We start from the raw sequence: 11,730 nt of genomic DNA, 5'->3' as shown, positions 1-11,730 counted from the left end.
TCTCTCTGCAACTGCTTTTGGGGTCTCTTTATTCACTGTGGCTATGAGATCTTAGAGAAGAATTGGAGAGCATATCGATAAGAAATGAAATATGAACTGAGATATAAGATTGGAGTACATCGAGGAGACAAGTTATTTGGTGCTCACTGCTCACTGCTCACTGCTCACTGCTAGAGCCAAATATAAAGGTTATATAATTATATTTATTTCAACTGCTATAGAATTAAACTATCTTGGGCTCGCTTCGATTCAAGGCTGTGATTCATTTAATTTGAATTTGAATATGAGATATAATAAGCAACGATTCGGATTTGCTCAAGTTCGGCTTGAATCCGGTAATCCGATATGAATCCAGTAATTCTTGAATTTGGTTAAAATTTATTTGTACCCTAGGAATCTAGTTTTGGTACACGAGGCCTATGCAAATCAAAGATAAGAAAACACAAATTATTGTGTGGGTATGATTTAGCTTAAAATCGGACGAAAACGAAATCGTTTACCAGTTGACTCTGCCATTCATTCCTTAATCGACCACGTTAAGCAATAACGAAAAAGTCACGAAAATTGCACCCATTAATTTTCTCTACAACAATCCACTAGTCAATATCATATTACATGGATCTGTACGCCAACAAATTGAGTTTTATAAATAATAATTAAACTGCTCGATCGGCCAACATGTACGGCAATAACAATTGACTCATCATGGATCTCAAAAAATAATAAAAAACACACACACACACACAATTAACTCATCATCATTATTAACTCAAGGAAACTGCAACTTTTTGATATCATAAAATTATCAGACCTCAATTTTATCCCTATAAATTTTTATTTATTTATTTTGGTAATTTTAGTCATTTTTTATGTAGATTGCTGATGTAGCACTGTTAAATACAATGTTATATCAATACTACATTGATTTCATGTTAATGCTAAATCAAAAAAATAACTAAAATTACCATAAAAAAAACAATGATAACATGCTAAAACCGAAATCTCACAACAATAAAAACCAAAATCAAACAGAGAGAAACGTGTAAGAAAAAAAAAATTCCCTAACTTAACCAACAAGATTATAAAATTTGGAGTTACCAATAAAGTCGAGTGAAATTAAAGTAGTGTTTGGGAGAATTTCGTAGAAGCGCTTCTCATTTTTTCTGTTAACAAAACTTTAAAATCTTATGAAATTTTGTTAACGAAAAATTGAGAAGTGCTTCTTAGAAGCTCTCCCAAACACTACCTAAATTTCATTAATATTTCATTGACAAGCGATTTAGATTTTAGTGGATAATGGGAATCACGCTTCCATCCAAACGCGTAAAACCAGCATTTTCCTTTTAACAATCCACGCGTTCTTTTCCCTACATAATTTGCATTCACAGTTTTGACTCTTAAATTAAATTACACGTCTAAGATTCATTTAAATATTTAAATGATTGTAGCTTAGAGGGCTTAAAAGTTAAAACCAGTGACTATAATCAGTTAATCACCGTGTGGCCAATATGATATTGCCAGCGCAGTACTAGGCGTCTGAATCGGTGAAGTAAAAATGACATAAGCTTAATTATTCATACTAATTATCAACGATTTCTTGATCGAACCAAGTTTATGCGACTTACACGATTAACATTGTTTGCAGGCTATTATGTTAAATTATTATTATATAAGTTGGCTAAAAATAATTATATTCTTGCATGCACTTATATGATAGTGTTCATCACATCAAAATTGCAACTACTATACAATATATATATGTATATGTGTGTGTATAATTTTAGAATTACATAGATGGTAGGATTAAAATTTAGCATAATGCAAAATGTACGGAGCACTATCACACTCTCCATCAACTCGATATGGTGAGCTCCATTTGTTCATACTGTCTCGATTCTCATATACAGGGGCAGATCTAAAATTTTATCCAGGGGAAAATTTTAAAAGAGAACACACACGTATGTATATACACTAACATCTTTGCACACATAATACGTTTGTATATATTGTTTATATTTTAAAATATTATATTTTGTGAGATGAAAACTGATTGAAAATAAATTGATTTTTATTTTAAAATAGAAAAATATAAATTGACCAAGTTATTAGAAAATTAATTGATAATATATAAAATTAATTGTATTTATTAAGGGTAGATTTGGATTAATGATAGTTGATAAGGATAAATATAGAAGCTCACATAAATATATCAAAAGTTGTTATTATAGTACCCTCTTGATTTATTATATAGTAATAGATATATACATGATTATATATAATCACCAATAACAAAAAATAAAAAATAATAAAAAAATATAAATAATATTTTTAATTTCAGATCTAACTAAGAATGTATCTTATGACATGAAATTTTTCGAAAATAATTAGTACTAACTATATCCGACATGATACCAAAAAAAAAAAAAAAATTACACTATCATTCAAATATTCATTTTCTGTTCGATTGATTGATGAAGACTTTGGTTGGAGTAACAACAAAGATGAATTAATTTAATGTTGAAGAAAAAAAATTATTGTCACTCTTCAAACATGATTTGTTGGTTAATGGTATAGAATTTTGAACAATATTTTAATGATTTATAATAATAATTTATGTGTATGATTTTTAAAAACTAAAGGTACGTTCACAAAAATATTCAAGAGGGGCAAGTGATGCCCATGCTCATATATTAATAAAACTTATCATTTTTTATATATATATATTTCATTCGTTGTAATCAAATTTTGTAACAAATGAATTTTTTTTTTGACGAAAACGACGGAAAACTTTTTACTAAAAAAACAAGGGAAGAGCTAATAAACAAATAACTAACCACGAACCATAAATCTCCAAAATCGAAAACTTTCTTTTCCATACAAAAATCATGTCTATTCTTAGCATTGCATACTGCAATTTAGAATCTTATATACACAAGTATTGCTAAAAATATCTACCAAGTAAAGGAACTTTTGGAGAAATTCTATCAAGATTTGTACAAGTTTATCAAGTTCGAGATCTGTGTATACCGTAACCCAAATAAGGAATAGGGATATCACAACCCGAACAGTACCAAAATCCGGGATTCCGAATTAATAATCGTCGAATATTCATTATTATATACATATATAAAAAGAAATATAGTAAATTTTGTTTGTTGACCATTTAAAAGCAAAGACCGAGTGAGCTTAAAAAAAAGAGAAAAAGAAAAAGAAAAAGAAAAGGCATTTCTTTGAATGAGAGCACATACATATATCATATATGTCCCGTCCGCCATTGTTATTTGAAAACAAGTCGATAGATTGAATCCCAAATTTGGATTGTGCGCTCACGAAAACAATAATATACATAATAATAATATAAACCCAAAGACTTTGGAAAAAACCCTCGGAATTCTCAGATCTATCCGAATGCGACGATGAATCAACGGCCGCAGCGACCCTCTGCCAAGAACGAAGACGTATACAACATCATCCCGATTCACAATCTCCTCGACGACCACCCTTCGCTCCGTTTCCCGGAGGTTCGGGCCGCGGCGGCGGCGCTTCGGGCCGTCGGTGACCTGAGAAGACCGCCTTTCTCAACGTGGGAGCCGCACTATGACCTCCTTGACTGGCTCGCGCTCTTCTTCGGTTTCCAAGCTTCAAATGTCAATAACCAGAGGGAGCATCTCGTGCTCCACCTGTCCAATGCTCAGATGCGCCTCTCTCCGCCTCCGGACAACATTGATACTCTTGACCCTGCCGTCCTCCGCCGCTTCCGACGCAGGCTCTTGAAAAATTACACTAGCTGGTGCTCTTACCTCAACCTCAAGTCCAACATCTGGCTCTCTGATTCCTCTCGCAACGCCTCCGGGGATCACCGCCGTGAACTGTTGTATGTTTCTCTTTATTTGCTTATCTGGGGGGAGTCTGCTAATATACGTTTTGTCCCGGAATGCATTTGTTATATATTTCATAACATGGCTATGGAATTGAACAAAATCTTGGAGGATTACATTGATGAGAACACTGGGAGGCCTTTTTTGCCGTCTGTTTCTGGAGAGAATGCCTATTTGAATAAAGTTGTGAAGCCAATTTACGATACAATCAAAGCCGAGGTGGATAATAGTAGGAACGGTACGGCTCCGCACTCTGCTTGGAGGAATTATGATGATATAAATGAGTATTTCTGGAGTAAGCGGTGTTTTGAGAAGCTTAAGTGGCCCATTGACCTCGGGAGTAATTTCTTTGTTAGGGGGCATAAGGGGAAGAAAGTGGGGAAGACTGGGTTTGTTGAGCAGAGATCGTTTTGGAATCTGTTTCGGAGTTTTGATAAGTTATGGATTATGTTGATTCTGTTTCTCCAAGCATCTATCATTGTGGCATGGGAGGGCCCCAATCTTCCATGGCAGGCACTGAAGGATCCAGGAGTTCAGGTCAGATGCTTGACTGTGTTTTTCACGTGGAGTGCATTGAGGTTCTTGCAGTCGGTGCTAGATGCTGGAATGCAATATAGTCTGGTGACGAGGGAAACTAAATCTTTGGGAGTTAGGATGGTTTTGAAAAGTTTGGTTGCAGCTGCCTGGATTTTGGTGTTTGGTGTGTTTTACGGAAGGATTTTGAGCAAGAGAAATGCTGATAGGGGTTGGACATCTGCTGCAAAAAGCAGGATTGTAAATTTTCTTGAGGTGGTTGTGGTTTTTATTGCCCCAGAGCTGTTAGCCTTGGCCTTGTTTGTTCTTCCGTGGATTAGAAATTTTTTGGAGAATACAAATTGGAAGATATTTTATTTGTTGTCCTGGTGGTTCCAGAGCAAGACTTTCGTGGGTCGGGGCCTTAGGGAAGGTCTTGTGGACAATATAAAATACACTCTTTTCTGGATTGTAGTGCTTGCAACAAAATTTGCTTTCAGTTACTTCATGCAGATTAAGCCTTTGATTGCTCCCACAAAGACATTGTTAAATCTCAAAAATATTAATTATGAGTGGCATGAGTTCTTTGGTAACAGTAACCGATTTGCTGTGGGGCTGTTGTGGCTCCCAGTTGTTTTGATCTACCTCATGGATATACAGATTTGGTATTCGATTTACTCATCATTTGTTGGCGCAGCGGTTGGGTTGTTTGATCACTTGGGTGAGATTCGTAACATGCAGCAGTTGAGGTTGAGGTTTCAGTTCTTCGCTAGTGCTATTCAGTTTAATCTGATGCCTGAAGAGCAGCTTTTGAATGCCAGGGGAACGTTTAGCAGCAAAATCAAAGATGCCATCCACCGGTTGAAACTGAGATACGGGTTAGGCCGGCCCTTCAAAAAGCTAGAATCCAACCAGGTGGAGGCTTACAAATTTGCCTTGATTTGGAATGAAATAATTAATATATTCAGGGAGGAAGACATTGTCTCTGACCATGAGGTGGAGCTATTAGAGCTGCCTCAAAATGATGACAAGGATCCTAAATGTAACTGGGAAACTCGAGTGATTCAGTGGCCATGCTTACTTCTGTGTAATGAGCTGTTGCTTGCTCTCAGCCAGGCTAAAGAGTTGGTAGATGCGCCTGATCGGTGGCTTTGGTATAAGATATGCAAGACCGAGTATCGGCGATGTGCAGTTATCGAATCTTATGACAGCTTGAGGCACTTTTTGCTGGCCATTGTTAAAAATGATTCTGAGGAGCGTTCAATAATCAGAATCTTTTTTCAAGAAATTGATGAGTGGATTCGGCTGGAGAAATTCACGAAAAATTACAACATGACAGCACTCCACAGTATCCATGAGAAGGTTGTACATCTTTTAGGTCTTGTACTCAAGCCTAATAAAGATGCCGATAAGGTGGTGAATTCTCTTCAGGCACTTTATGAGACTGCAATTAGAGATTTCCTGAAAGAGAAGAGAAGCAATGACCAGCTGAAGGAAGATGGTCTGGCTCCTCAAGGAACAACGTCTAATGATAGATTACTTTTTCAAAATGCTGTTGAGTTACCGAGTGCAAGCAATGATAAATTCTATCGTAGAGTTCGGCGGTTGCACACCATTCTGACATCTCGGGATTCAATGCAAAAAGTGCCTGAAAATCTTGAGGCAAGACGCCGAATTGCCTTCTTCAGCAATTCCTTGTTCATGAACATGCCCCATGCTCCACAAGTTGAGAAAATGATGGCCTTCAGTGTAATGACTCCATATTACAGTGAGGAGGTACTATACAGCAAGGAAAACCTTCGAACTGAGAATGAAGACGGGATTTCCACCCTTTTCTACTTGAAGACCATCTATGCCGATGATTGGAGAAATTTCTTGGAGAGGATGCGGCGAGAAGGGATGGTAAGTGAAAAAGAATTGTGGACAGATAGGTTGAGAGATCTTCGACTTTGGGCATCATATAGAGGCCAGACATTGACTCGCACTGTGAGGGGAATGATGTACTATTATAGAGCCCTTGAAATGCTGGCTTTTCTAGATTCTGCTTCTGAGGTGGACATGAGAGAAGGATCTCAACAACTTGGTTCTATGAGGCATAGTAACAATGTGGGCAGTTTAAGCTCGGAAAGGTCACCCTCCTCGAGAAGTTTGAGCCGAGCTAATAGTTCAGTCAGCATGTTGTTCAAAGGTCATGAGCGTGGGACTGCTTTGATGAAATACACTTATGTGGTAGCATGTCAGATTTATGGTTCTCAAAAGGCCAAAAAGGATCCCCATGCTGAGGAGATTCTATACCTGATGAAAAGTAACGAAGCACTTCGTGTTGCCTATGTTGATGAGGTTGTGTCAGGAAGGGATGAGAAAGATTATTACTCCGTCCTGGTTAAATTTGACCAGAAGTTGCAAAGAGAAGTTGAGATATATCGTGTCAAGTTACCTGGTCCAGTGAAGCTTGGAGAGGGTAAACCGGAGAATCAGAATCATGCCATTATCTTCACCAGGGGAGATGCAGTTCAGACCATTGACATGAACCAGGACAACTATTTTGAAGAGGCTTTAAAGATCCGGAACCTTTTGGAGGAATTTACTCGCTACTATGGTATCCGGAAACCTACCATCTTGGGAGTTCGAGAACATATTTTTACAGGTTCTGTATCGTCACTTGCTTGGTTTATGTCTGCTCAGGAAATGAGTTTTGTCACCTTGGGGCAGCGGGTTTTAGCTAATCCCTTAAAAATTCGGATGCATTATGGGCATCCTGATGTGTTTGACAGGTTTTGGTTTTTGACTCGAGGAGGGATAAGCAAAGCTTCCAGAGTGATTAATATCAGTGAGGATATTTTTGCTGGATTCAATTGCACGTTGCGAGGCGGAAATGTTACTCACCATGAATATATCCAAGTAGGAAAGGGAAGGGATGTTGGGCTAAATCAAATTTCTATGTTTGAAGCTAAGGTTGCCAGTGGAAATGGTGAGCAAATTCTGAGCCGAGATGTGTACAGATTGGGTCACAGGCTGGACTTCTTTAGAATGCTCTCGTTCTTTTATACTACTGTTGGCTTTTTCTTCAATACCATGATGATTCTTCTTACCGTGTATGCCTTTTTGTGGGGCCGGCTTTATCTTGCGTTGAGTGGAGTAGAAGGTTCTGCATTAGCAAATAATGCCGATGATAATAAAGCACTTGGTACAATATTGAACCAGCAATTCATAATCCAACTTGGTCTATTTACTGCCTTGCCAATGGTTGTGCAAAGTTCACTTGAATTTGGCTTTCTAAATGCTCTCTGGGACTTTATTACCATGCAGCTCCAGCTCTCTTCAATATTCTATACATTCTCCATGGGAACCCGTGGTCATTACTTTGGAAGGACCGTTCTGCATGGTGGTGCAAAATACCGAGCAACAGGGCGAGGTTTTGTGGTGCAGCATAAGAGTTTTGCCGAGAATTATAGATTGTATGCCCGAAGTCATTTTGTGAAGGCTATTGAACTTGGTTTGATACTTACGGTGTATGCTTCCTACAGCCCCGTAGCTACAGGCACTTTTGTGTACATAGCATTGACAATTTCCAGTTGGTTTTTAGTCGTGTCCTGGATTTTGGGTCCTTTCATTTTCAACCCTTCGGGTTTTGATTGGTTGAAAACTGTGTATGATTTCGATGAGTTTATGAACTGGATATGGTACAGTGGTGGCGTGTTCACGAAACCTGAACAGAGCTGGGAAAAGTGGTGGGATGAAGAGCAAGATCATTTAAGGACAACTGGTTTGTGGGGAAAGGTACTGGAAATTATTTTGGACCTCCGATTCTTCTTCTTTCAGTTTGGGATTGTGTATCAGTTGGGTATTGCTGCTGGAAGCAAGAGCATTGCTGTTTACTTGCTTTCATGGATCTATGTGGTTGTGGCTCTTGTACTTTATATGGTAGTAGCATATGCTCGTGACAAATATGCTGCAAAGGAACACGTCTACTATCGTTTGGTGCAGTTCCTTGTTATCATTCTTGTGATAGTTGTGATAGTTGGCTTGCTGGAGTTCACTCAGTTCAAATTTATTGATATCTTTACAAGTTTACTGGCTTTTGTCCCCACTGGGTGGGCATTTATATCGATCGCGCAGGTCCTAAGACCCTTTTTGGAGAAAACAGTGCTCTGGCAGGTTGTTGTTTCGTTAGCTCGCTTGTATGACATAATGTTTGGAGTCATTGTGATGGCTCCTGTGGCTCTTTTATCATGGTTGCCTGGATTCCAAAATATGCAAACTAAGATTCTTTTCAATCAAGCATTTAGCAGGGGCCTTCACATATCTCAGATCGTGGCAGGAAAAAAACCGAAGGCTGATCTGTGATTGAAGGTACTTTATTATTTTGTATTTAACCATGTACAGTATGTGATGATTTGAAATTTAGATTTCTCCATTTTCGCTCTTGATTTTATCTCTCAACAAAATCGGCCATTTCTTTTCTGGTTGGTGGTGGCAGTGTCGTGTATCGATATGCTCGTTTTAGATTCGAACATGGTTGTATTTTTTGCAACTCCAATACACGTGCTGGTACCTTTTTGCGTTTTTGGTCAATATGGGCGAATTTTGATTGTAATATGATAGTTCTTTCACATTTCAGTGGATCTATGAATGTCCCTTGACATTTGAATAAAGGGAAGAATGTATTAAGTTACTTGAGAAATATATATTTTAAATTGATATCATGTGATCATGGCTTCAGAATTTATGAGAGTATGCAGTTTGTGTGCACCAATTTATATCAAGGCAGAGTAGCTTTTATGGGATGGTCCTATCAAGGCAGAGTACCTGCCTCTGTTACCTGATTTTGAAGTTATTTTTTTTTCCAGATGTTAGTTCTAAACTAACATGTTGTGGCTGTTCTTGAACCGTAAACAAGCACTTGTTAGTAGATGCTGCTTGTTATGTATTTGATCTTTCAGTTTGCTAATCTTGTGAATTCACTTATATTTTCTGAATCCAAAGGAATGCTTACTGAGTTTGGTTTGCATTTTTCCGTTGTACGTTCGTTTCATAGATATTCCTAAATAATTTAATGTCATCATGTGTAATAAACAGTGGGAATTTGCTTTATTTTATTAATTATTAAGAAGGGTAAAATTAGAAATTCAAAGTCTAGTTATTCGATCTTGGTGATTGAGCATATATGTATTCTTCTTGTTCTAGCCTGAAATTAAACTTCAACTACTGGAAGAATATGAAAGATTAAAGAAGTCAAATCACAAATTATACAACACTTGTGGAAATGCAAATAAAACTGGGATGTACATGACTATTAACTGGACCGCAGAGTAGTCTCTCTGGTGCCCAGAACTGTATCAGTCTGGTCTGGTGTTGAGTGCAATTATGTGGAGCGATGAAATTCTGCTATATTTGCAGATTTTCATAGTTTGGAGATAACTTTTGGGTGCAATTATTGGTGTGACGAGATTCTGCTTTGGTCACTGATATTTATAATTTGGGGGGACAAACTTCAAGATATATTTAATTATTTATATATTCTTTTTAGTTCTTCGCGTTGTCTTTATGGATGATGCACAAACGATAACACTCCTTTTGATGCATAGTTGATATTTATCGTGTTTGCAGGTTTAATGTTTTGTGGCATAAAGGTTTGGAGTTCGAGGTTCTATGTTTGTATTCTTGTGAAGAGTTTATAGTAGTGGATCGTGGCAGTGTTTGCTTCAAAAACGGTCTTTTAAACGGCCAAGGGGAAAGAAGATTCTGATAGGTTTTCTTTCTTTCTTTTTTCTCGGTGGTCACTTGATATCATGGTTGGCCAATTCTTTTCACGTTTATAGCTTCGTTATTTACCTTCAGTTGCCGAAGTTTTGTATGATACGAATTTGTGTCCATTCTATCCGAGTTAATATAGTGTAAAAATTTCTCTAGTTATGGCGTTTTTCTTGCAAACTCCACGACTGCGCTAGCTCGAATCTTGAAATTTAATGGCCAGATCTTTTACTAGGGCTCACGTGTGATCCATGAGCTTCTCTCTTTCCATTGACGGTGCTCTCGTATTAGTGTGGTGTGCCATGCCATCATTTGTAAAATTTAGAATGTATTCTATGGACTTCTTGATGCTAATTTTGGTGAACTTGCGATTCTAACTTTTTTTTTTTTTTTTGGACTTCTAAGTTCTAACTAGTGATATGTTGATCGCTTGTTATGGTTCCCAAATCTTAAATATATTACCTGTATCTTATTTTTATTAGGTTCGGTTTGGTAAATATCTTTAGCTATGTTCATTTTCTAGTTGACACGTAGAATTGACCGTGTGCTTGTTCCATTTGTGCAGACATAGGTGGTGCAACACTACCTAAATAGGATATGTAATCAATATTGTTTGCTAATTACTCGGTCCCATTTCCTTGTTATAGGGAGTTTTAGCTTATTTATATAAGTTGGATAAGGGCATAATAATTGGGAATTTGTACTTGTTCCATTTATACATGAAAGATTTGTTTGTGTGCATATGTAGGCTCTCAGTATAATATTCTATTCGCCCTGTAAATCGAGTTGTCATTTACTTTTTGCATGCATTTTGGGTTGGATTTTTTTCCCCCAGTCCTGCTTTATGCCCATATTATCTATATTTTGTATGAAGAAAGCAGGTCCGGACCTAGCATGAGGCGAGTGAGTCCACCGCCTCAGGCCCAGGTCCAAGAGAGGGCCCAAAAAATATATATAATAGTGTTATTATTGTATATGACCCAAAAATATTTTAATTATTGTATTTTTTTTCCAAAACAGGCCCAAGAGGTCCAGGAGAGCCCAAAACAAATATATAATTTTCATTATTATTTATACATTATATAGTTTTTTAACATTGTATGTTCATTTTATACTTAAGTCTATTGTACTTTGTATTTTAGTGTAAAAAAGACCCTCTTTAATAATTTTAATAATTAAAATATTTATTTGAGGGGCTCAAATTTTAAGTTCGACTCAGGCCCTAAAATTCGTAGGTACGGCATTGGAAGAAAGATGGGATCGGTGGTTGCTTAGGATAATATTTTAATTTTCTAAGTTCACACGACGGCTTTATATATTTTTTGTACCTCGCTTTTAATATTTTTAATTTCTTTATCAGTGGATTTTTACAGTTTTACTTATCATTTAGTTCGAGTTTCAAAAAAACCAAAAAAAAAAAAAAAGAGAAGAAATTCTTATAATTTATCATAATTTCACTCGTTTGTGTATTTGGTAAAATAATATGTTAATGGCAATTAAACTATAGTTTCACCAACTGCTATAGTAATATTCAAATCATGCATCCAACGGTTCGTATTTTTACACATAGGTGTAATTAATTATA

General features: G+C 36.8%; 1 protein-coding gene and 1 non-coding gene across 2 annotated transcripts; both read left to right on the top strand.

Annotated features, from left to right (window-relative positions):
• The first annotated feature begins 3,258 nt into the window (after positions 1 to 3,258).
• On the top strand, positions 3,259 to 10,303 carry LOC140886103 (callose synthase 12). The gene is made up of 2 exons (XM_073292608.1): positions 3,259 to 8,744; positions 10,002 to 10,303. The coding sequence occupies exon 1, from the start codon at positions 3,417 to 3,419 to the stop codon at positions 8,736 to 8,738; it is 5,322 nt and encodes a 1,773-aa protein (XP_073148709.1). The 5' UTR covers positions 3,259 to 3,416; the 3' UTR covers positions 8,739 to 8,744; positions 10,002 to 10,303.
• On the top strand, positions 6,376 to 6,456 carry LOC140893658 (small nucleolar RNA J33). The gene has a single exon (XR_012153251.1). It is a non-coding gene; the product is annotated as a small nucleolar RNA J33 (small nucleolar RNA).
• Positions 10,304 to 11,730: the final 1,427 nt, after the last annotated feature.

The sequence above is a fragment of the Henckelia pumila genome, chromosome 3, assembly GCF_033568475.1.
Source record: "Henckelia pumila isolate YLH828 chromosome 3, ASM3356847v2, whole genome shotgun sequence".
NCBI lineage: Eukaryota > Viridiplantae > Streptophyta > Magnoliopsida > Lamiales > Gesneriaceae > Henckelia > Henckelia pumila.
Note: the sequence above shows the minus strand (reverse complement) of the source record. Positions and strands in the feature narration are given on the sequence as shown.

Bases quoted from the DNA above. Each gene is read 5' to 3' on its own strand.
- LOC140886103 (XM_073292608.1), top strand. From the start codon at position 3,417: ATGAATCAACGGCCGCAGCGACCCTCTGCCAAGAACGAAGACGTATAC.